The sequence below is a fragment of the Lipophrys pholis genome (genome assembly GCF_963383615.2).
Source record: "Lipophrys pholis genome assembly, chromosome: 16".
Lineage (NCBI taxonomy): Eukaryota > Metazoa > Chordata > Actinopteri > Blenniiformes > Blenniidae > Lipophrys > Lipophrys pholis.
In genome coordinates, this window is record NC_137634.1 from 15491403 (window position 1) to 15515323 (window position 23921).

Genomic DNA, 23921 nt, shown 5'->3' on the forward strand with positions numbered 1-23921 from the left:
ATTGCATATAACTATTTTACACACCAAAAGGATGAGTAAACTACAAACAAATGAAAGATCTTACCTAAAATGTGTTTTTATCTGGTAGTCAAAGCAAAGGCAGAAAGAGTGCATACAGTAGCTGACGTGTGTCATCTCTATGACTCCATATTTATTAGCTGGCAAAGGTCAAGTTACACATGGGACTCTATATACATTTTATACTGTGCAATGAAGTCAGAGCCAGCAGTGGAAACAAAGATGACAAACACTTATGTTAACGTACATTTATTTTTGCATACATACAACATAAACTGCTTCATACATAAATGTGCCGTCTGCTGCGCACTTAAAATATGGAACGTTGGGATATTAACATGAAATACAGCTTCATGTTTGCACTTTTAATACGTACAGAATATGTTCCACAACACATTTACCATGAATTATAGCCATAAAAAAGGGACACCAACCGCACGAAAGGAGCAATTTGTTACCTATAAAATCTCATCTTCAACTGTGACATGACACAAAGCGCTGGCTAATCACCTACTGTTAAAGCTGATACAGAACCTACTGCACACATTTGGATAACACAATAAATGCATTTGTTTGAAATGACACCAACATGTAAGCAAAGGCAGCCTGATACACATTTGCTTACACAGATAACTACTTTTACTGTAGTGAATTAAGATAATTTTGCTTACTTTGCATGGGGTTAAACTGAGCACAGAAGCATTAGTTAGCCGAAGCTTTCTCTCTTGTGACTTTTCGTCTTCCATAAACCCTTTGAAAAAGCAGACTTTTTGAATACTCGGGGGAAATATTTGTGTATGAACCATGACGGCTTGCGTCAAGTTGCTGATCTTTTTGCAAACGAATTGCTTGTGATCACTGTCGATGTAAATGCTGACCAACATTGGTGAAGTAGGTAGTAACAGACAAAAATACTGACACGTCACCTCTGAAAGCACCACGCACACTTCAAAAAAATTGGTTGACGACGTCGGCGAGGCTGCGTAATGATACACCTTCATCGAGAATAAACAGCCATGGGGTAGAAATCACAGGCAGATCTGTAAACACTGAGAAGAGTCCGACACCCAACACTCAAATCACACCACAGTCTGGAATGTGGGCCACACTGTGCCTGAGAAAGACAACAATCATACCGAAGTCCTGCTCGGCGATGCGCTGGAGCTTTACTGCGTAGTTCAGTCTCTGTATTCTGTCTGATCGTGAACGATCTGTTAAGAGATGCTACGGGGGGGATTCTCATCGGGGTGGTTGGTGCTGTGAGAAAAAGAAAAGTCCAATAGTGGCTGGCGGGCTGGAGGTGAAATAGAGATGTGAGAAAGTTACAATGCTCATACTTGAAGACGTTTTCCTAAAAAGGAAAGCCCGTGGTGTTCCACTCTTAACTCTGTATACACTCACGGCCAAACACAAACACGACAAAGACGATATGCACCTCAAACACATCACGTCACTTCTCACCACAGTAACAAGAACAGATTATTTAGAGTGAATGTTATTTCAAATGAGGAGCTCGACTTCTTCCAGAAAAAGATTGCAAAGTAAAAAAAAAACAAACAAAAGAAATTGCCCTCTTATTATCACACATCCCATTCACATCGTACTTTTGAGTAAAGGTATGCACACATACGCTCCCGATTTCACAATAGTATTGTTTGATACTTTGGATGAATCAAGGACTCAAACAGTAGAAAGGGGTAAGTGTTAACCACGCCCTCTCATCTGTTCACTCTCCCTTCAACAAGAATACAACTATTGGTTACCTTTCATAACCACTAGCATGGTCACTACACCCACACATACACACTTGCTGCGTAGGTTTTCCATAAAACATAGATCTATACATAACTGCTATGTATAAGTTTGATATAGAGGCTACAAATGACCTTTACCTAAGCAGCCGACAGACAAGAGGATTATCAGATGATGGGGTAGCGTTACAATGTCAGTCCTGTAAGCTTTGATCAGTTTGACCAACTGACACCGACCCGTGCCACTTGCTTTCACACTCTGACATCGTCGGGGAGGTAATGACAGAACCTCGTGCAAAATAAAGTACATTCATGATATAAAAGTGTGCGCAAACACAACTGCTCAAGTCAGAAAAAAAAGTAAACTTCCCATTACTTGTTTCAAAGCTTAAAAAAAAAAAAGACATCAGAAAACCAAGAAAGTGAAAGATTACCATTTACTCTGAGCATTCCTCTCCGATGATCGGATCAGTTCAAATAAGAGACATGAACGGCAGTGTGGTCGTGGGTGTAGCGAATATGAAGCTCGGGTGAACCCTTGAAGGTAACTGCAGTGTGCTGCACAGATAAGGAGACGTGTTTCGATATTGCACAGGTGGTTGAACACGATTTGTGCGGACTGGTATAGTTTATATAACAACATACTGTAGACACAGGCACATGTTTGCTGCCATAAATAAAAATAAACATCACAATTCATATTAAAATAAGTGTTAACCTCGGGGAAGAAGCAAACCTCTCTGTTGCAGAGTTAGATCACACATTTAGGCTCATACACTTCTCATGTCTCGGATATAAATCTTTTCCTGTGACTCAGAAGGGAATTGGTCTATACTTTTAAATACCGTCTCTTTTGTACATACACGCACACATATACACATTTATCATAGATCTATACATACTTTATCTGGATATGCCCTTTACATATGTGGGGGGACTCTTATCTTTCTGTGGACTCTCTGGGGAAGAAGCAGCTGTCACTGGGCCCGCCTGGGACCTTTGCGCTGTTGGTAGCAGTTCTCGTTGGGATGGGAGGAGGGAGCGTTGGGAAAGCTGTGGGGGCGGAGGATAACCACTCGGGCTCCGAGTCGAACACAGAGCGAGAGGGAGGCTGAGTCTGAGCTTGGGGCAAAAGGGAAGTGGAAGGGAAGACCGAGTTCTGCTGCGTTTTGGCTGAAGATGAAAAACTTAAATCGTCGTCAAAAGTGACCCACTGCTGAGGAACCTTCCCTCCAGGGAGGTGGGGCTGGCGACGGGGGGCGGGGGCCGGTGGGAAGGAGGAGGGTGGTGCTGAGGGCAATGCTGGCACCAGAGGTGAGTCAGAGACAAGAGGAAGCAAAGGAGCAGGAGCAGGATTGAGACTGGACGAGGGGCCGAACAAGGACATGGTCCTTTGTATCTGGGGAGAGGGTGCAGCCTGGGGGGGGGCTGCTGGAGCGGGAATGGGGATGAGTGGTTGAGTGAGAGCTGACATGGTTCTGTGGAGGTTGGCCTTTGGGGCTGGATGCTGGGAGCTGAAGTCCGGGGTGACTGAGCGCTGTTGCTGCTGCTGCACCAGTGGACCAGTGAACGGGTTAGTGCTGTTGGGTCGAGCTGGGAGCGAGTCGGAGGGGAAGAGGCCGGGAGAGGCGCGCAGCGTCTCCTGGGAGCGGCTACGTGACGGGGCGGGGGGAGGCGGGAGCAGGGACGACGCGAAGGGTGACGGGGTGGAGAGTGAGGAAGACGACGATGTATTGAAAGCCTGCGGGTCTGAGAGAGCAGAGGACTGCAGAGAGATGGATGAGGGGAGTGTTGTCGAGGAAAAGGTGGATGGAGGAACAGAGGGTGGAGTACGGATGGATGAGCCTCTGGTCAGTGACTGGGTGGTGTGCCAGGAAGATGAGGAGGAGGAAGATGAGGAGGAGGAGGAGAAGATGTCAGAAGAAAGTGTGTCAAAGGGGTCGGGCTTCCATTGTGCTTCTCTTTGGATTCCATTCAGTCCATTCACCTATAAAAGGAACAAAACAACAAAACACCACTCAGATATCACCAATCTTGTTATCGACTTCACAAGAAGTCATTGCCTCATTTCACTGGAAGATTTATCTAACCAACTAAAGGAAAACACGTTCTGAAACAAATGTTTAAAGATACCCCTTGGAGCTTTGGAATAAAACATTAAATATTGTGTTGTTTTACAAAAAGCCAGAGGAATTAGTAGTGAAGACGTCCCGCTATACTCATTATAAAATAAAAATGATTTGGCGACTTCGTAAGGAAAAGGATTTTTAGTTCATAAATAAAGGTGATTCCTCAGCGGCTCTTTTGCAAGCTGTCCGTTTCACCTATAAGCAGTCCGTTTGAGCTTCTGAACTCTTGGTCAGCATTTTGGAAGGCTTTCTTTGACTGCTGACATGTAGGGATGGATTTTGGTAACTTGACACCAGCTTCACACTCCTGCCGGCTCTCACGTCTGGGATGGTGTCAATTTGTCAAAACCGATCAGAGCTCCAGCTTCAGTTAACATTAATGTTTTACACTTTTGGCTATAATATAATATAATATAATATAATATAATATAATATAATATAACATTAATGAAAAAAATACATGAATTAATCCTTGCTCAGTCTTCATATTCCAGACTTTTTAAAACATGAAATTCAGTTTAGGATTCATAGACTTAAGGGTTTGAATTACAATATTTTCTATTCCTTGTGTGTTTTATGGCCTTCTTTAACTCCATGTTTGCCTCCGCAGGGTACCTTTAATCTGACAGACTTTTACAAACATCTATCATTTTGAAGTTACCATCCAGAGTAAGCCGGGATCTGATGCACGTGTCACAATCCACATTTAACCACTAAATCTAATACGATGAACGAAAATGTCAAATCAAATTATGATTGTCATTGCATATGTGCTCACAGTCACCGCCTCAGAGCACAGTGAGCCCATATGGAAGGACGAGTGCGAAAATAAATGTGAAACAAACGACATCATCAATTCTTTTTTTCAGGTTGTGTGATTTCCTATGGTGACTAACATAAAAAAGTGAAAACACATAATGTCCCATAATATGAGCCTAACACAACAAAATGCAAGGATTTGCCAAAAAACAACAACAACAAAAACAAAAACCTAAACACATCCAGGTTAAAATAACTCAAAAGTAAACAAAATAAACAAGTTACAAAAACAAGAGGGAAGGAGGTTACTGGGTGTAATGCATGGAAGGTAATAACGTCAGCAAGGACTGCTGTGCTATGGAGGATGAGACAAAGAGGTGTCTTAATATCAAGTACCTGTCACCCTGAGGGCTTCTCCAGCTTGTGAGAAAGAGACAAATGTATCAGAAAAAACAAATGCAAGAAGAAAGATACAGACAGCAAGGCTCATCTAGTGCGAGGCAAGGAAGCAGACAAAATAATGGAGTCTCTTACAACAACCACAGCCTAAAGCAGTTTTTCTTTTCAAATAAGTAAAAATTGAAGTAGAAAATCTGTAGAACAGGAAAAAAATAAATAAAAAAACTCACTGTACTAAAACAAGTAATTAGGGTAGCCGTCCTTGTGCGGTGGCTGAAATGCCAAGTATTTAATAAAAAAGGAGCTGGCACCAACCTGGGCAGCTGGGGTTTCAGACTTGGCAGCTTCAGGCGGCAGAGCATGAGAGGAGCGGGACCGTGGCGGGGGTTTGGGAGAGGCTAGACCCTGCTGAGGGCCGGGAGGGGCTGCGGCTGGCGCAGCAGCACCGGGCGGAGCCGCCGCTTGCTGTGGCTGGAGAGGAACCGGGAGCGACGGCTGCATCGGCGGCGGGAGCTGGGACTGAGTGGAGGGTGCAGCCGGCTGAGGCTGCATGGTCGATGGGACCTGGGGCCGAGCTGCAGGAGGCGGTCCCAGGGGTGGAGGACCTGAGGGAGGAAACGGGAAAAGGGAGCAGGTAAATGTTTGATCTGTTCATTTTAAATCCTATCCAGTCTAGTAACTCCCAATAAAAATCTCAACATCTTCATCTCAGCACGCTCTTCTCCCTCACTCTCCCTTACGCAGCGTCCTTCGCTCTTGACGTATGGCCTCGAGAACTCATCCACCTTAAGGACCTTTGCCCCCCAGCATCTTCAGCTCTGTCTGCCTCCCTCCAGAGCAGAGAAAACATTTTACAATTACCTAGAGGAAGGTCGGTGGGTTTGGCTTGGGGACTCGGCACAGGCCGGGGGGCTCCAGGGTGAGTGTCTGGGATTGGCCGAGGGGCTCCCGGATGGACCTCTGGGATGGGCCTAGGCGCTCCAGGGTGAGAGGGAGGTGGTGGGCGAGACTGAGGGGGCATACTTATCACTCCAGCTCGAGGAGGGATATTCTGGAAAGAACCGAGAAAACACAATCACCACGGGAGAGCTCAGAACATATTTTGTTATAAGTCATCAGTAATAAACTCACCGGTCTGGAAGCACCACCAGGTCCAGGAGCTCCTGCTGCCGCCTGGCCTCGACCTAAAATAGTTTTGGGGAAAAAAAAAAACAGCAAAAAAAAAAAAAGGATTAAACTAATTTGATACCATTTGTTCGGGCCAAATGGGATATATATATGAAGCAGATGAGAAGTTCAAGCAAATGAACATATAACTTGAAATGTACTGGACTACATCACAGATGAGCAGGCGGGAAATCCAACCCAACCTGTGACAGAAGAAATTCCCCATGGCTGACTTCATTATGAATGATGACTCAGTAATTCCTGGGCTGTGAGCGGAATGGAAGAGAGACTGGCCTTGTTCTGTGAGCCAAGTGCTTACCTCAGAGCAATCATACTCTCGTTCTGTATTTTTGTGCTGAACTCTGAAAGCCTGCAAACATTTTCCCACACTGCCAGGATGAGTCAACCAGACTAACCACACACCTTTGCCAGAGCAATTCAAAGAACCATGAACACCACGCAAACTGCTTGGGAGAAGATCTAATTCCTGACAGGTCATGTTGTCAGGGCATTAACACACAAAAAAAAAAACACGTTTATAGGCGAGGGACAAGCACCCCATCATCTCACAAATATATAGAAACGCTGCACAACGACGGCCCTTCCAGGAATACATTTACGTCAACTAACTTTGCACTTTTGGCTATTTTAATACTAATTGAGGCTTCGTCGCATTTCGTGACACTCACCTGCAGCAGCATCGGGTCGAGGAAGAGCAGGACTCTTTGGTCCTTTGCAGCACAAAGGAAACCAGACCAAATTTCAGTTACACACAAAGTGGAGTACTAGTCGCAGGAGGCAGGTGTCCGTGGTGACAATATTTCAACAGAAAGCGCTAGGAAAAGCAAAAATGCAGCAGAGTAGCAAAGCCTGAGATGATCTGAATATCAGTCTGCCTCGTGAAGGTTTGACTTCAAATCATAATGCATGACTGTTGCCAAGCTACCCTCAGTGTAAAAACCCCTAAGTGTAAAAATCTGCATCACGGAAAGTGCATTTGGTCTGTCTGGGCCTTTAATCTTTCACTTCGCTGCATGTTTGGGATTTAAAACGAGCTAAATACTTTCTTGCGACATGCCACCAAACACGGCTCTCTGTCATATCTACACACACACACACACACACACACACACACACACACACACACACACACTTAAGATTGAAATGGCCCCTAGGAAAGCAGATTTTTTTAAAAAGGCGAACCATCAATGTCAAAACAGCATCAACAGCATTGATGACTAGGTGTCAGGCTACAGGGATCGGGTAACACGTACAAACACAACTCCTGTCCAGTTACCTTCACTGCCTCTCCTACCAAACAGAGGGCTTGGACATTCGCCACAGTCTTTAGGTCAGAGGGGAAACAATATATATATATATTTTTAAACAAAATACAAGAGAGCTCAAATGTCTTAGCAGTAATGGTACAACAATAAAAATATACAACCTACCAGCTCCTCCGACATTAAACTGGAATACGAGTTACATAAAAACAACACATTGGCAACAACTACACAGATAACAGTTGAAAGACGATCATCCTAATTGTAAACATTATGGGCACTAACTTGCTGAAGCACAGTTGATTCAATGTGGCACACAAATAAACTGTGTTTGAATAAAAAAAAGTTTTTGCCACAGAAACAAGAGGAACGTGTTGGATGTGACACAGGACCGAGCGAGTCAAGCGTCAGGTGCCCACAGTGAACTCGGAGCTCATACTGGGAGGATGAGAAGCGAGCCAGAGGCGCTGAACGTTGTGGTCAACAAGTCATTGAAAAGTTTGGAAATGTGGCGTCTGAAAAGCCTTGGAAGGCAGCAAGGAGGACATGCTGATGGGAGGAGTAAGAGAAATGGGAGCATTAGACTGTAGACTGTATATAAAACTATCTAATGAAGAACATCTGAGAAGTTCGGCAAAGTTGCACTGTTATTTGCAGACACACGGGTCCATGTGTACACCAGTGTCCTGTAACCGATGTTTAAAGCTGTTCTATTCCATATGATTTTATCATCTTGGGTTTGCAAGACATTTTTCCAAATATGAGGCTTTCAAAAGGGAGATTTCTGTTTAATAATCACAGTCGTCTGACATGAATTGAATTTATCTTGACGACAATGCTAATTCTTAAAACCGAAGCATCGGTTTGAAAACATCAAGGCATTTCTTCCAATCAAAAATTCTTTCCACGTATGATAGCTAAAGATATACTCTGACATAGACGGCTTATACTTTTGATTTAGATTCATTGCGTCTTAAAGACAGTGGTAACCTCGACCAGTAATCCCCCAAACAAGCACCCGATGTCTATATTATAAAGAAGACCTTATAAAGATGACAGGTTACTAAATTCCCTGCATTGTGCTTCTCTGTGTGTAGCTCAGATGGAAAAAGCAAGCTGCTCGATCAAATGCCTCAGCAATACAAGCACATAAACACATTGATTCACAACATTCACGTTACCTCTGGAGTCCTTTCTAACTGGCAGAGGGCTCATGCCTCCTTCAGGAATGACGTGAAGCGGTAGGATAAAGTTGAAAGTGTTAAAACCTGACTAAAATCATGCTGAAGCACTAAATACCTCAACCTCTACTGTAGGGACTTCTTAGTTGTTCTGAATGACAGTGGAGTCTAAAATAAAACACAAAGAGGGCGACGGATTCTATCTTACCTGAAGGAGGTGGTGGGCGTTGAGGGGGTGCAGGTCTGGCTGGGGGCGCGTTGGGGCGAGGAGGTGGAGGGCGTTTGGGCTCGAAGCCTTGAGCTGTGGGGGCGCCGGGCTGAAAGTCAACAGGAGGTCCTGGAAGGAACAAAAAAAAACAAAAAAAAACCTTCTCATCAGAAGGCTTTGGTCCTGGTCCTATGGTCGGAGATGTTATAACTTTTATTTGCCTATTTTTCTATTCAATTAAAACATCTATGTTAAACAGCACGGCTATCTGATATAACAATACAAGTTCTTCTCAAGATTACTTTCAAAACAAACTATGTTCCTCATAATTGGCAGACCTCCCGACACCATTGTATCCTATGATATTGTCTTCGTGCAAACCTGTAATTTAGTTTTAACTACAGCTCTGAAAATAGTGGTATACGATAGTGCACAAAAAACTTTTGTAAGACACACCACTAGCTTTTTCTATTACTACACTAAACCTACTCGTTATATACAACATTACCTGGGATTTCTCTCCTCTGTGACGCTGGAGTTAAATCTCCTTCGGCACATTACAAACACAGCAAAATTACAGTTTATATACCAGCTGAGAGAGACTTTAACTTAAACCGAGGATTCACCCGTGCTGTAAATGTGATTCCAACTTTGCATAATGCCGCACTGTGTGCTGTTTTTACCTTGTGATGGTCGGGAGGGCTGTGGTGCACGACCAGGTCTGCTGGGGGCAGCAGGTTCTCCGTGGGTGGGGGAGGGACAGGGGCTGCTGCGGGGAGACGGGAGAGGGGAGGATCCAGGTCCAGAGCCTGCTCCAGGCTGCAGGTGCTGTGGAAGGATCTCCTCCACCTCATCATCCACGTCACCTGAGACAGGTTAAAGAGAACAGGCATTAAAGCACGGAAAGAGTGAACTCAATCGATTTTACATGCAATTTAATCAAGCGCAAGGACTGGGATTTCTGGGCGACTATGCTTCACCTTCCATGTCGTAATCGTCGTCACCCATGTCTGCGTCTTCAGCAAGCAGGGTGGAGCTAGCGGAGGTGGGAATGCTGCCACAGATTCTCTCCACACTCATCTCCTCCTCCAGACTCTTAATCCAGCCCGGACTCTTCAGACGGATGTCTATCACCTTCCCGAGGACCTACAGTACAAAGCAGGCAATCAAGATGTATGTCACACCGGACGAAGACACAGACTTACATACATTTTTTTAATTGTTATGAAACCATTCCCCCCCCCCAGATGCTTGATAACTTACAGTGGAAGCACTGAGCGACAGAGCAGCCAGAGCAGAGTAGCCTTCCAGGAAAGTCACCCACATCTTCTCCTCAACAAACCTGCACCAATAAAGACGACGTCATTTGCAGAAGACCCTTCTGAACGTGACAGGACGGTGTCTCTATCTCTGTTACAGAGTCAAGCTCACCGGATGAGAATAACCTCTCCAAAATTTGCAAACTTGTCCAGCAGCTCGTCTATGAGTGGATCATCGAAGTAGTCATCCGGGCCAGATGTGCACAGTGACACCAGTATGGTGCCATCTGGAGGTCCCTGCAGAGCAATGACATCTTTGTAGACCTGGTGCCTGGCCTCAGGGTCCACCTCCAGGATGTCCACATCCATTACTGCCACCACAGGCCTGGAGACAGACAAGAGGGAAGGCACAGCAACTTAAAGAAAGAAAACATGACTGAGAACAAACACCAGATTTTTGTTTGTCCCAATGCTACTTTCTACATGAAATAATCAGGTGTTTTGACTTGCTTGATTTGAAAGTTAAAGAATGTATGTGCCCGTAGAGATAGATGTTGTCCGTTACCTATGATCGGATGTCTTAAGCTCAGCTCTCCCATAATACTTTAATGTACCAGGGCTCCAGGGGTTGTCTGGATCCTCCTCACACTCCCCCGGCGTAGCAGCCCCTCCGACAACATTCATCTCCTCAGCTGGAAAAGATGCACAAACAAACAGATGGTTATGGAAAGCTACATCGTCTACTTCCTAAGGTTTTTTATTTTGATGAACATTATGCACATGTGATTACATTACAATGGAACTTTACAGAACTTTTCAAATATATCCTGGTTATGTACAGTTGTACATTCAGTATCCAGTGTCCTCAGTATTCACCGTGATCTCATGCTTCTGCCTGTGCCTCCCATAGCATTATTATGTACAATTCAGGAGCTAAAAAATTGACCTCCAAGTACTATTTCTGTTGGTGTCTAACCTGTTTTGTCAAAATTCCACTTTCTTCTCTTCCAGAGGATGCGATCGGTCCAGGCTGGTGTGCGGCACTTCTCACTGGTGTCGTAATCTTCTGAGAAGAGGTCGTACTTATAGGTGGGGGCAAAATCCAACTTTCCCTCAATAAAGTTCCTAAAAACCTAGAGAAAACATAAATATATTGCTATTAATGGGTTCAAAATGTCGTTAAATCTGAATTGTAAATCTGTGTTTTTGTGTATGTGAAATGTCTTTATCAAGTCAGAAGAAGAAAAACTTTATCAAAAATTAGGAATTGTTTAATATTCAGCAGTGCATTTTTATTAGATTAGAAGTTGTGTTGAAAGTGGTGTTTTTATTATGGATAAATCACAATAACCTTCTATCACTACCGTCTTTAAGTTAATCAATGCAAACTCTCTAGACGTATTGATGAAAGGCAGTTTCATGTGTATACAATCCTACAAAGTACTTAAATAGATTTCACTTAAATGTACTTAAAAGTAGTAAAATAGCAAAGTTTTGAAAACTTCCCAATACGTCATGACTTGTACTGCATGTATTAGGTGCCCCAACTACAACAACTATTGAAATAGGTCAAAACTAGGTTATCAACAAATAAGACTGCACCTCTGCATAAACCCAGAAATAAAGGATTAGCACTGTGTCGGGGTGTTGAGGCTGTGAAAAGTTCTTTCTGCCTCGTCATTGAATGACTGAACGCAGGCTTTTTCAAATTTAAGGGACAAACTCTGCAAGCAGAAACCAACAACTGTTTAAAAATGCAGATTTCGGAAGTTTTTGTGCAAAATAACAGAACAATCTCTTTATTTATTAATCACTCAAATCAGCATGGTAGTAGGCAGGTATCAGAAATAGTTCACGTCTTTGTAAATCTTGATATTTGCTGTGTGTCATACCAAACCAGCATTCTTCTGGTCCAACAGCTGGTCCCCAGCCGTCAATGCGTCCCAGTTCTGCTGTTTGATGAGGTCTTTTACTTCCTCGTTGGGCATGCTGATGCGATAGTTGAAGTCCCCACACCAGAACACATAGTCATGCGAGTACAGGAGACGACCCTGAGGACAAGAAACGAGTCATTATGCAATTATGCATTATACAAAGGAAGTGAGTTGTTTGTTGACGTTGTGATTGTTACCATGGGGAAGCTGAGTCTGCGTGTGATCTCATTATAGTCGTCGTTCCTCTCCTTGACCTGAGATTGGCCAGCAGCAAAGTGGGAGCAGACGAAACAGATGCTGGTAGTGTGGAACAGCAGGCGGATGGCCACGCCTCCTTTATTGCCTGTGGCCCCGCCCATTCCAGTTTTGACTGTATCGACAGCAACATCCCTGGGACAGACACAAATCAAGTTCAACTTTATGGTCATATGTACGTCAGAAAATATGCATGTAATTGACAACATTAGGTCTGTTATAACACAGCCATTGTTAGAAATAGTCGGCGCGTCTATCCAGTTCATACCTGATGAAAGGTGCGTGCTGTGGGCGGATGAAAACAAACAGACACACTCCCACCAGCTGCTCTGAAGCAAGCAGAACATACTTGTGGTCCCGAGAGAGGTTCTTTTGGAGCTCAGCTGCCCAGAGCTTCTGGTTTGTAGTGCTGGGAAAACAACACAATGATGCGTTACTGTGCAAGAGCAGAAACGATAAGAAAACAGAAGCAGATGGTAGTATATAGCACAATTACCTGGCACTGACAATGTTTCCAGCGTTAAGTTCAACCATCTCCTCGAATCCAATGGCAAAGATATCGATCGGGTTGGCTTTGCTGTCTGTGAAGAACCAAAATAATCACACAAATCTAAGTAAATCATCCATTTAACACAACAAAATGTTTTGTTCATCACACAGTCTTTGTTGAAAATGCAATCGATAAGCAGTAAAGGTAGCAGAGTATTGATGACAAAATGATTTGTCAACATCAAGAATAGCTTTTAAATTATAAAAATAAAATAGCCAAGAAAAACAATGAAACTTGTTAAATAGTGGCCTTAAAATAATTGATTACCTTTTGTTAACACTTTGCCTATTTCCATTTTCATTTACTTGGTAAAATAAGCAAAGACAACCATTTCTGGTTAAAATTTAATATTATAGTTGACAGGCATAATTGTTCTCCTCAAAACTCCTCTGTTTTGTAAAAGCGCGTACCCCGAAACTCTGGATGTCCCGCCTTCTTTGGAGCATCTAACAGCCAATCGTTGAGCGTCTGATTGCGGAAAGCGATGCTCCGAAACTGTTTCCCTCCATTGACGTTCCAGGTGCCGACACACACCCGGATGTTTTTGGGTCTTGTGTATTTATGGTAGCTCTGACACATTCCCAGCAGTACTCTTGGGGATGCTGCGGAAGGGAGATAGAAAAAGGATTAGAGTGCAACAGAATGAAATATGTGGATGTCTGAGTGAGGGGTGGCACAACAAATACTCTGGAAAAACCAACAAAACCAATGGGAATACATTCAAAGACGACAGAGGAGGTCCACATAAACGTTCTAAAACAATGGATATAACAAAGGTTCATGTATTCAACTTTGGTGATGGTTCATTACTGTCTGTAAATTTCGTCTTTAAAAAGGTATTAAATTTAAAAGTCAAATGTTGTTTTATTTTTCACTTTTAGTCATCGTTACTGAAGCCTGATGTTGCTCAACAGACAGTGACGAAAACCCACAACCAACATTGGATTCTAAATGTATGAACACTAATGAGTTGCAAACACAAATGATAAGACAGCGATGTGACACAGGAAGATAAGGTCCGTCCAACGGCGCCAATCTGCCAGTTACTATACCTGATTGTAAGACAGGCTCAGTGACTAAGATTGTGTGCAAGAACAAGAGGGAGAGAAGGAAGAGAAGCGTTAACCAGTGCTGCAACAGATAATGCCAGCAGAGCAGTTGGTCAGTTTTAATCTAACTGGGACAGAGAGCGAACACATGGAGATGAATCTGCCCACTTCACACATAGCAGACAAAACCTTCTATTATGCAAAGTAGCTGTTGGTTTACAGAGCCACGGCAGACATTTATCATAACAGTATTCAAAATGCAAAAATCCTAAAATTGTGAATTAAAGAAGCTGCAACATATGGAGCAAAACTTGCATTTGCTATAGTGAGACATGCAAGAGATTAAAAGAATACATATGTAGAATTCATTTTGCACATGTAAGAAATTACCATAAAGACTGGACGTGGTGAGCAAAGCCCGAGCTTTGTCTGCCAAGTCGCTGTTGAGAGTGGAGCCCAGCCTCAGGATATCTATAGCTTCCTGCTTCGAACTGTCAAAGAAGTTGTTTTGGATGGTTCGTGTCACGGAGCGAGCGCCATCTTTCAGCTTCCCGGCCTGAAATAAAAACAGACGCACACAGGCAATGAAGCAAAATGGCTGCATAACGCCGCAGAATTAGCATCTGTACACTCTCACTTTGAGTGAGAAAAGGTTTCGGCTTCCAACTCCGGCAGAGGAAGAGAGAACAAGAAGGAACACTTCAGAGAGATCTAACAAAACAGGTTTGTATTGATTGATGGACACAACTGTTTGATTCACTGCTATACAAAGATCATTTTGACTGATTTCTTCAGCCTTTTCAATGACTTATTACTGATCGCGCGGATAAATGAACGGATGTTTTCTTTGTGTTTATTTTAAATATATCTTTGTTGATTACAAGTGAGATCTCCATGGTGTTCTCTGAAAGTAAAGTAGGACCCAAGGGAAATAAAAAAAAACAAGGTTTTTGACATAAATCATGAAAAATAGGGAGAAATCCCAACAGTCCCATTTCTAATCATCGCCAGCGTCCTCATTTGACCCACTGACACTGAAATCAATAATGCACGGGACAAACACCTATGGCTAAAAACAAAACAAAGACAACTGTCTCGTTAACTTACCACACAAGTAGAGATGTCCAGAGGACAGCCAAAAAAGATAGCACACACGAGTTAAGAAACAGAAGCAGCACACAAATGCACACAGAGTGGATGTACTGTTCACTCAGAAAGTTCTACACATGCACACAGCGGCTTTGAGGTTCCATCAATGAAGAGGCGTTTAGCCTGTACTGTTCATAAATTCACAATTTTTTCCTTCATAGTGGATTGGGATGAACTTTCCTCCACGGTTTGGTGTATTAAGATTCTATGACCACAGGAAGCTCTGAAGGACTAATGAGCATTAATTCGGAACATTTGTACAAACTGATGCTTCAAATTTCCCAAAGATCACATCATAACTGAGTAAGGACAATATTTAGGCAAGAGAGAAAGCCTTAGAATGTCCACATCACTATTTAGGAGCTGAAATTGATCAAGTCTACACTATGTACCTTGGCCTTGCCATCCAGGGCTCCGGTGCCGGCGTAGATCTTACTGACGGAGTCTCCATTGGCAGACCACATGGTCCTAAAAACCTCCTGGAACCGGGCCACCAGCTGAGGTTTCTCTGTCAGACTCATTTCTTCCAGCTGCTTTGGCAGCATCTAAGAAGAGAGAGAAAGAGGGGGATTAGACCGCAGTACTTCACAGTAAAGTCTACAGTCTGGAACAGCAGGACTCACCGTCAAACAACAAGCAAACTGTTGGACTCTTACCTCAAGAGCGAAGAAGGCCTGGACACTGTTGGTGCGATCCAAACAGTCCAGGCAATTAGTCCTGATGGTCCCTCCCTGAGTCCTACAAAGAGGTAAAAGACCTTTTAAATGGTTTCGAATGAATTCAGTCCGTAGTACATGCTTCTAACTTGGCTCGGTGACGTACATTTAAAAATGCAAACTGACTGCGTTGACTTCATTTCTCACCTTGCTATCCCCGTTTCTCCAGAGTAGTAGAAGAAGCCACACTCGTCTGTGAATTTGCTGAGCTGGGGTTTGAGGACACTGTGCAGTTTGTCTGCCTTGCCGCCCCTCACGTTTTGGTGGTAGTCAAAGTTCACCATTTTCACCGCTGTAATGTGCTCCGACGCCTTCAGGTGGCTCTGTGGGGGAGCAGAAGGGGACATGACATTTCCATGTTGTATGTGGCCCATGCCAACAAAGAATATATTAGTAGTTTTTCACTTTGCAAAACCGATATCAAGGCCATGTTTTGGAACAGTACTATTAAGAATATCAATCTGCTTCCACATGGATACCCATTTTTTTGTAAGAAATGTAAATACCAAAGTAATTTTATTAGGAGCAACACTTTGTACAGTATACTTAATATGTGGAGGTGGAATTTCAATATTGTACATTATGCTTCTGCATATTTATGTACACACACACACACACACACACACACACACACACACACACACACACACACACACACACACACACACACACACAAACAGTATTGTAAAAAAAAAAAAAAAATCCAATGTAACCACTGCTTGTTACTATGAATTTATGACATGATTCTTGAAAATGCATTAGATATTTGAATCTGCTTTTCAGCATAATATACTGAATTCACAGTGTTGTCTTATGATAATTACGAAACCAAAAAAGACTATCTTTTGATTTTAAATTGAGGTACAGCTTCCACCCACTTAGGAGAATACTTAAGTAATTATTATTTAGGTTTGCAAAGAGAATAAAGCCATCCTCTGTTTTGTGGTGTGCTGTTAGTGTATTTGTGGCTGTCTGCCTTCACTCTCTCACCTGAAACGCTTTGCTGAGCATGTGTTCACCTTCCTTACTTCCAAGCAGGTTGATGATCACTTGCTTTCCATACAATCTTCGCAGTGCAGTGAAGTGCCTGGAAACAATATTCACTCGCAATATGAGCACTGCATTGGGAACTAAATCAGGCTTGATAGCAGAATGATTCATTTGATGAAACCACATCACACTTTGTACTGATATGTAGGTGTGACTAATACATACAGACTCTTTCAGATTCACCAACAATGATACAAGACACAGTGACACGATCCAGTATGTAATCAGATTTAACTCAAGAGCACCTTTTTGGATGAAATGTAAATTGCATGAAAGATTCAGGCGAGTCGAATTGTTATTGCGGTGCAATCGGGTGTGACATGATGTGAACGGATAAGACCACGACACACTGATATGTATTTGGTACACGATTGAAGGTCTAGAGAGAGATCCGTGGATGTTTAAGCAAAAGATTGATTAGACATAATCTCACCACCCCTGACCCATCACATTTTACAAAGGCCAGCAGCACTACCAACTCATTTCAAAGCAATACTAAGCTCAACTTGGTTGAATCAATCCTATGGAGGGAAAAACAACAGAAATTTAAAGCCCACTAGTCATTTTTATTGCTATCGTCTTCGACTGAGAGAAGAGAATGGCTACTTTGAGACTAATCAGAAGGCTGCTGAAGTTTGATAAGGATGGAGTGATTACTATCAAGGCGCAACAAAGTTCATCTTCTTAACCACTTTGTCCAATTTAGGGTGGTGAAGATGTCACAAAGAGTGAGTTAACGGCATCACCCAACTCAACGCAAACATTCAGGCAAATTATCAATTAATATATATATATATATAAAATTGCACCCAGTTTAGTGAATATTTCTTAATTCATAGTTGCTGATTACAATCAAAAAACAAAATAGACCAAGAAATCAATGACTTCCACTTTCGGAGACACATATTTATCGCTGCCTGGCTGGATGTAACACATTTCTGCCAGTTGTGATAACTTTGGCTCGTCCAAGTCTAAACCCAACTTGCCAATTTATTTTTTAACTTCCAAGTTATAAAGGATTCTGAGATAACGCAATTGGAGCAACACAAAAGCATCTGCATTCCAATGGCATGCACAAGAGAATAATATAATATAAAGAAGAATCCAAAACCGAATAAATTAAATAAATCAACAAAGTCAAGGGCGATTAAAAAAAAAGAGAAAAGGCTTTGATTGTAAACTACAAGTGAGCACGGTCAACAGCTAATCAAGAGCTACGACTGTGTCCTTCATGTCCCTGCAATAAACCAGCCTCCGAAGGACACACTTCAATTACAGCTTCTATAAAAATCTGGTGAAGAAATGTGGTCAGTTACCCAGACAGTAATTGCATGAAGCAAAGCATTAAAGTGCCTCATCTGCTAGTCAGAGAAATGTTAATCTGTTGGAGGGCTCAAAATTACCAAGCGAAGGTATGACAAGGATGGACATGCATCGACAAAAAAAAAGACAACACAACATCCCAAATTTACCTTTCAAAAGCAGGTGCATTTGCCTCAAATCCTCTTGACAGTTTGACACGATGTGAACCAACCTGCAGAGACACAAGCCACAGTGTTTTTCTTTCGTCCAGATCAAAACAAAGACATGAGGTTGTGGAAAGTCACAGATGTTGCAGAGGGCCAAGAAAGCCTGATGACGTAAAAATGAATTTGGGACAGAAATTGGAGACGTCTGAAATAGGGGAGGAAAAAGTGATTTCAACAGCATAAGATATGAGCAACATAAGGGGCAGGGCAGGTAGATTCACTCATACAGAGACAAAGACGCTGAGCAGCATTTTGACAGCCTACTGCTGAATCATGAGAAACTCCATAAACTTTCACGGCGAGCATGACCACACGTGAGAACACCTGACGAGGCTTAGCGAAGCACCAGCACTGCGGCTGACGCGTGGAAATCTGCTCAGCGGGTCACTGCATGTTTCTTTGTTCCTCCCTAACCATCGCTGCCAGTGGCCATTTTCAACATTCACCTCACTTCTGCTATTAATATTTACATTTATAAAATCTCTTCCTGTCCATATAATGGTGAGGAAGTTAAATCATAATTGTGTTGCCTGACTTCTACATATTCTACTTACTTAAGGCGATGTTTATCTTTGTCTTGTTGTGTCAACTCGTTTTTAATTCTGTGCTTTGTGTTCATCGGCTTGGTTTGCTTGTATGTGACTGTAGTGGCTGGGCTTCTGTGTGAATGGACCTTTTGCTTCCCGCTGCTGCCATTTGTCATCTCTTTGTTTTTTTCCCTCCTCCCTACTGTCATGCAGGTCGAGGCTATGCATATTTGATAACTTCCTGAAATGGCATCGGAAGGCACTCAGGTTACATCCGTACAGATCAGAAAATAAACCTCACACAGGTACTTTTTGGCTGTTCACCCTTCAGTTGTAAATGTTCAACAACTGCTGAGAGTATGTTTTTTTTAATATAATTGGATTGTTTCATTAATAGTATTCAGAGCAAGGCCAAATATCATATTGATGAGCACTTTTATTTTTTTAAAGAAAGCAAAAATAAATAAAAAATACAGAATGTTCCACAATAAGCAGATTCAAAATACTAAATCATAACTATTCTTAATGTACAATATCTAGATAAAAAATTATCTTCTGAATGAAGCTGAGATGTTAAGTCCTGCTCAGGGGATGTCGCGGAATATGGGGAGGAAAGCCTACAAGCCACAACCGGAAGTCGGGTCTCAGTGCTAAAACAGTGCTTTAAAAGCAGGAAGACTACAGTTCTGTCTGAAAACAACCCCAAGCTCACTAATCTATGTTTTGGCCAATCTAAAGATCTTGCACATCGAATGGGTGGCTAATATGGCCTTAGCTGCCCTAAGCAAATAGTTTTCCATATTTTCAATCAATATTGATCCAGATAGACCTTTTACCAGTAGTTGCTGTTGCATCAGCAATCTAAATAAAGGCCAGTGGTTAGGGGATGTTTTCAGACCAGGCTCTCACCTGACCAAAGATGTCTGGGAGCTGAGAAAAACAGAGAAATACCCTTTACCAATCACTATTACTAGTATTAGCTCCCCCCTGTGTTTGTTCTAGTTCATCAGTCTGTGCAATGTCAAGACAAAGGTGAAAGAAGCCTTGTGTTGTTGTTTGAGATGTGCAAAAAAAAAATAAGGATAATCCTAGTCCCTGCTTCAAATATGGGAAACATGAATGACAGTCGTTTTCACCAATGGCCTTTAGCATTGCACAGAGGATCACCTATCTGCAACATGAAAGCACCAGCACCAGCAGAGCCCTCCCAAAAAACAAACACAAAAAAGATTATACCAGGTGAGGGTTTTCATCCAGTCCATTAGGGTGTCGGTTCTCATTCAGGTGCAACAAAACACGCTTAATGGACTTTTTCTGAACACAGCGACAAAATGCGTTAAAACTAGGATAAAGATGTCCACTACAAGACGTTCAATTCCCCAACAGGCACAGATGCCAAAGATCGTTTTTATCAAATGGAGGTACACGCTCAATTTTTGCTTTGTTGAAGGCTTCCTGTCAAAAGTTTACTGACAACTCATACTAAATGGACAGAAAACATGTCAAGACTTTTCAAATCATGGGGCTTAATACGTGAAAACATCACATGCACAATTCAATACCGATTACACAGGACAGCTAAAGCTTTTATTACCTGGATTCCCGGCTGTTCCCAGAAAAGAGGAATGGATCCACGGATCTGAATGAAAGATGATACTTTGTCGTCCAAGAAAATAACCTGTTCAAGCAAAGCCAAACATTGGATTGAGTTACTTTTGAACACAGCAGTTTACATGACAAAGAGAATATCTATTATAGAGACAGACTTTGTAATGACCGAACGTTCCAACAATACGTCTGTATTAATATTGACACTACTCAAAAACTTTGGCATGAGCGTGCAGTTTCTCCCTATCACTGCAGTTTTTCTGCAACGTGTGCAATAACACAACTGCACAAAAATCACATCATGTCACGTAGTACAACTGTATCGAAAAACACTCATCGGCCAACAGAAGCAGAAGTATCTAAGAATGACAGTTTGTTTTTTTATGACAGTGTGGGGAAGGCATCGTTGACCTGGTGCAGCATTGTGGTGAAACAAACTACCGCAGAATGTAAGTAACGCAAAAGTCTCTTTAAATTCAAGTAATGTGTGTTGTGAAAGTAAGGATACAATGCACATATATTTCCTGAAGATGTGCCAACTGTGTAAAAACAGGCTTCAATGATGATTAAGAAAAAAAAAAGAATCAAATAAAAGACATCTTCTCAACTGAGGCTGTGGACTCTATATATATATATTCCAGCTATTGCATATAACTTGATTTATGCCCTTTGTCCTTTTTTACTCAACACCTTCCAAACAAGTAGGATGTCCTAACAATGGTTGGAAATGGCACACTTCACCTGTTCAGTCTCCACAAAGTTGGCCACCTGACCGTCGTCGTTTGTCCCTCGGACGTTAAACCGTGTGCCGGCTCGCTCCGAGCTCAGGCGGGAGAAGATGCAGGCCTTGGCCTGTTTGTGCCCTGCATAGATGGTCCTGATCTCCACGCCACCACACATCAGTCTTAGTAGCCAGTCATCACAGTTTACACCGTAATGCTTTAAGTGAAGGTGAAGAGACTGGTTCCTGTTGAATCGTGAAAACAGACACCACAGGAAAGAGACACAATCCTTAGTTTCAAATCATAAAGCAATCCTCATGAGATTAACCATGTATGACTGAAGATTATCCCTACCAAAAGAAGCGGTTGTCTGTTGTGTCTTCCAGGATCCTGCGATGTGCATTGAGACTCAGGTCCATGCTGACTCCGGTGGAAGACCAGGCAAAGTAGAAGTGTCCTGAGTTTAGAACCTTTCGCACCTCAGCAATCCGGTCCTCATCTCCAGGATCATTTTTCAGGGATATAAAATCTGTCTGTGTGACCCTGAAAACTTCTGAATCTTGCACTTTGCCCACAGAACTGCATCCCGTCACGACCACAAGACTGTGGAGCATGGAGTCACCTGAAGAAACAGCAAGAAAAACATTAAACAAATACATATTAGATGTATTCTAAAGAAAGAAAGCACAAAAGCATGCTGAAGCATTGCTGGAATTCTTTTTTTGAGAATTATATGAAATCCCAAAAATATTACAGATTAATAGATATGAGAACAAATGGTTCAATAAAATTTGGCACATCTTCACTACACACAAATGCCAGCCAGTCAAGTCTCAGCCATCTACACATCTGAGCTTTAATCTTTTACAAAGCTTTTTCCTTGTTGTGATAACAGGAGGGTTCAAGGTCGTATGGAGGACAGGAGAAAGCAGCTTATGAGTAAGCAGCAACAGAGACACAAACCCGAGGGTCTCCACATTCACACATGAACCCGTGAGACGAAACCTGGTTAGGATATCATCAAGAAGCAATGAGCTGAAAAAATACTTCAAGTTTCTTACCGAGGTTCAAACGAAGTACGCCCAGTATTCCATAGGCGTCGACAATCTTAGTATATGTATTTTTAATGGCTTCCTTCTCTGCTGCAGCTAGAAGATAAAAGTCATGGAAAATGATCAGTTCAGATCTCCAATAAACCTTTGGTAAATGTATTCAGTGATTTATTCATTGTAGGTGATCACATTCATAATTTTAATAGTGGCAATCAAATATATATATAGCATATGTATTTTTCCCCAACAGAACACTTATTTGGATGGCAAGCTTGAAGGGTTCAAAGTTCCTCATTTCATCACAAAGTAAATAAACACAATAACTTACAAAGGACAGCAACAGCTCCTGATTCAAACATGAGGCATTCGTCTCTGGCCCTGGTTTCCACGATGACACTGTAAGGTGGCGGGTCCAGCTTGTGGTAAATGCGATACCCCTTACTGAAGGCCATGGCTGTTCAAGGAATGTAAGACCTATGTTGTGACCTGGAATCCCAGAAAACAATGATTTAACAACAGATCAATCAAGAGACACGCTCCAGCAGACAGAGCACGTGCATTTAACGGCTGAAAAAGTATATTCTATGTATGTATGATGGGAGGTTGGAATAAGAGTGATGATATTATGCACTAATGCAAATGATTCAAATGTAAATGTAAAGAGGTAATTGGAGACACACATATAGGGATGGCTACAATTTCCGAGAAATAAAGCCGTTTTGCTTTATGTAGTGCATCTTGCATGAGCAATAAATGAAATCTGTCATATAATTGGGCAATAATGCATTGCGTGATTTTGAACAACATTGCGAAATCCAATACCAAGAATGCAATCCACTGCGGAACACAACTATTAGGCCCGCACCTATGACTGACTGGTCTTCATTTAAACTCAACAGAGAGTCTGTGGCGGTGTGTGTGGTTTGAGTTAACAGTAAGGCCGAGGAACTGAAACATCATCCAGCCTGACCAGAGTCACGACTTGTGAACGCAGAAGACGATGCTAACGCTAACGTTTCCCCCCACGGCTAGCTTGAACGCTAGATTCTCAGCGGCGATGGCTAACAGAAGCAGCAAGATAACAAAGTGAAGAGTAATCGGCTTGATGCGTCTCGTCTATCTATCGCTCACTGCAAACGTTAGCTCGCACTGACCTTAAAAACTACTGCGAGTCGCGATGTTACAATATTTTGCTGCTGCACTATTTGCACGTCGGTGGATGATAAGACTGGCGATAAAAGATACTCGCATTTGAGCGGTTCGGCTGTGTAGGACACGGATATCTGTACGGATGTTTATATTCGTGCGAGATGTTTCGACAGTCGATTTTATTGGAATCACAGAGAAGGGAGGATATTAAAACCCCATCTTACCGTCTCCCCCGCCGGGTTGTAACTCCGCTGTCACAACAAAATCCTTCCCGGTGTCTTAACGAAATGGTACATTCCGACTTAACGCACGCCTCCCTGACGTTAACATACGACGTATTAAAGCTTGGGCTTAATGGTTTTGGAGTAATTGGATATTATTTTGGTAAAACACTCTATAGGACGTTGCCTGAATGCATTTTTAATAAAATTATCACGATTTTTTAAAAACCCATACACACACCGGTGACAAAATGTT

General features: G+C 42.4%; 1 protein-coding gene across 1 annotated transcript; it reads right to left on the reverse strand.

The window, feature by feature from the left end:
* Positions 1 to 251: 251 nt before the first annotated feature.
* On the reverse strand, positions 252 to 23694 carry synj1 (synaptojanin 1). Its single transcript, XM_080482792.1, has 29 exons — positions 23669 to 23694; positions 22624 to 22781; positions 22305 to 22391; positions 21598 to 21865; positions 21263 to 21488; positions 20508 to 20591; positions 20150 to 20227; positions 18330 to 18391; positions 16798 to 16894; positions 15955 to 16130; positions 15748 to 15829; positions 15484 to 15636; positions 14333 to 14498; positions 13304 to 13495; positions 12840 to 12924; positions 12612 to 12752; positions 12286 to 12478; positions 12047 to 12205; positions 11131 to 11287; positions 10720 to 10846; positions 10327 to 10539; positions 10159 to 10237; positions 9876 to 10041; positions 9579 to 9761; positions 8896 to 9024; positions 6188 to 6240; positions 5918 to 6107; positions 5372 to 5661; positions 252 to 3756 (listed from the first exon to the last, which is right to left on the reverse strand). Exons 2-29 carry the CDS (start codon positions 22745 to 22747, stop codon positions 2710 to 2712), a joined length of 5007 nt encoding a protein of 1668 aa, XP_080338918.1. The 5' UTR covers positions 22748 to 22781; positions 23669 to 23694; the 3' UTR covers positions 252 to 2709.
* Positions 23695 to 23921: the final 227 nt, after the last annotated feature.

What these genes read in the sequence shown, in the direction of transcription:
- synj1 (XM_080482792.1), bottom strand. Translation starts at nt 22,747, where the DNA reads ATGGCCTTCAGTAAGGGGTATCGCATTTACCACAAGCTGGACCCGCCA. An exon ending in CGACGATTACGACATGGAAG is followed by an intron (nt 9,762 to 9,875) that starts GTGAAGCATAGT and finishes AACCTGTCTCAG; the next exon opens with GTGACGTGGATGATGAGGTG. An exon ending in CTGAAACCCCAGCTGCCCAG is followed by an intron (nt 3,757 to 5,371) that starts GTTGGTGCCAGC and finishes TTCCTTTTATAG; the next exon opens with GTGAATGGACTGAATGGAAT.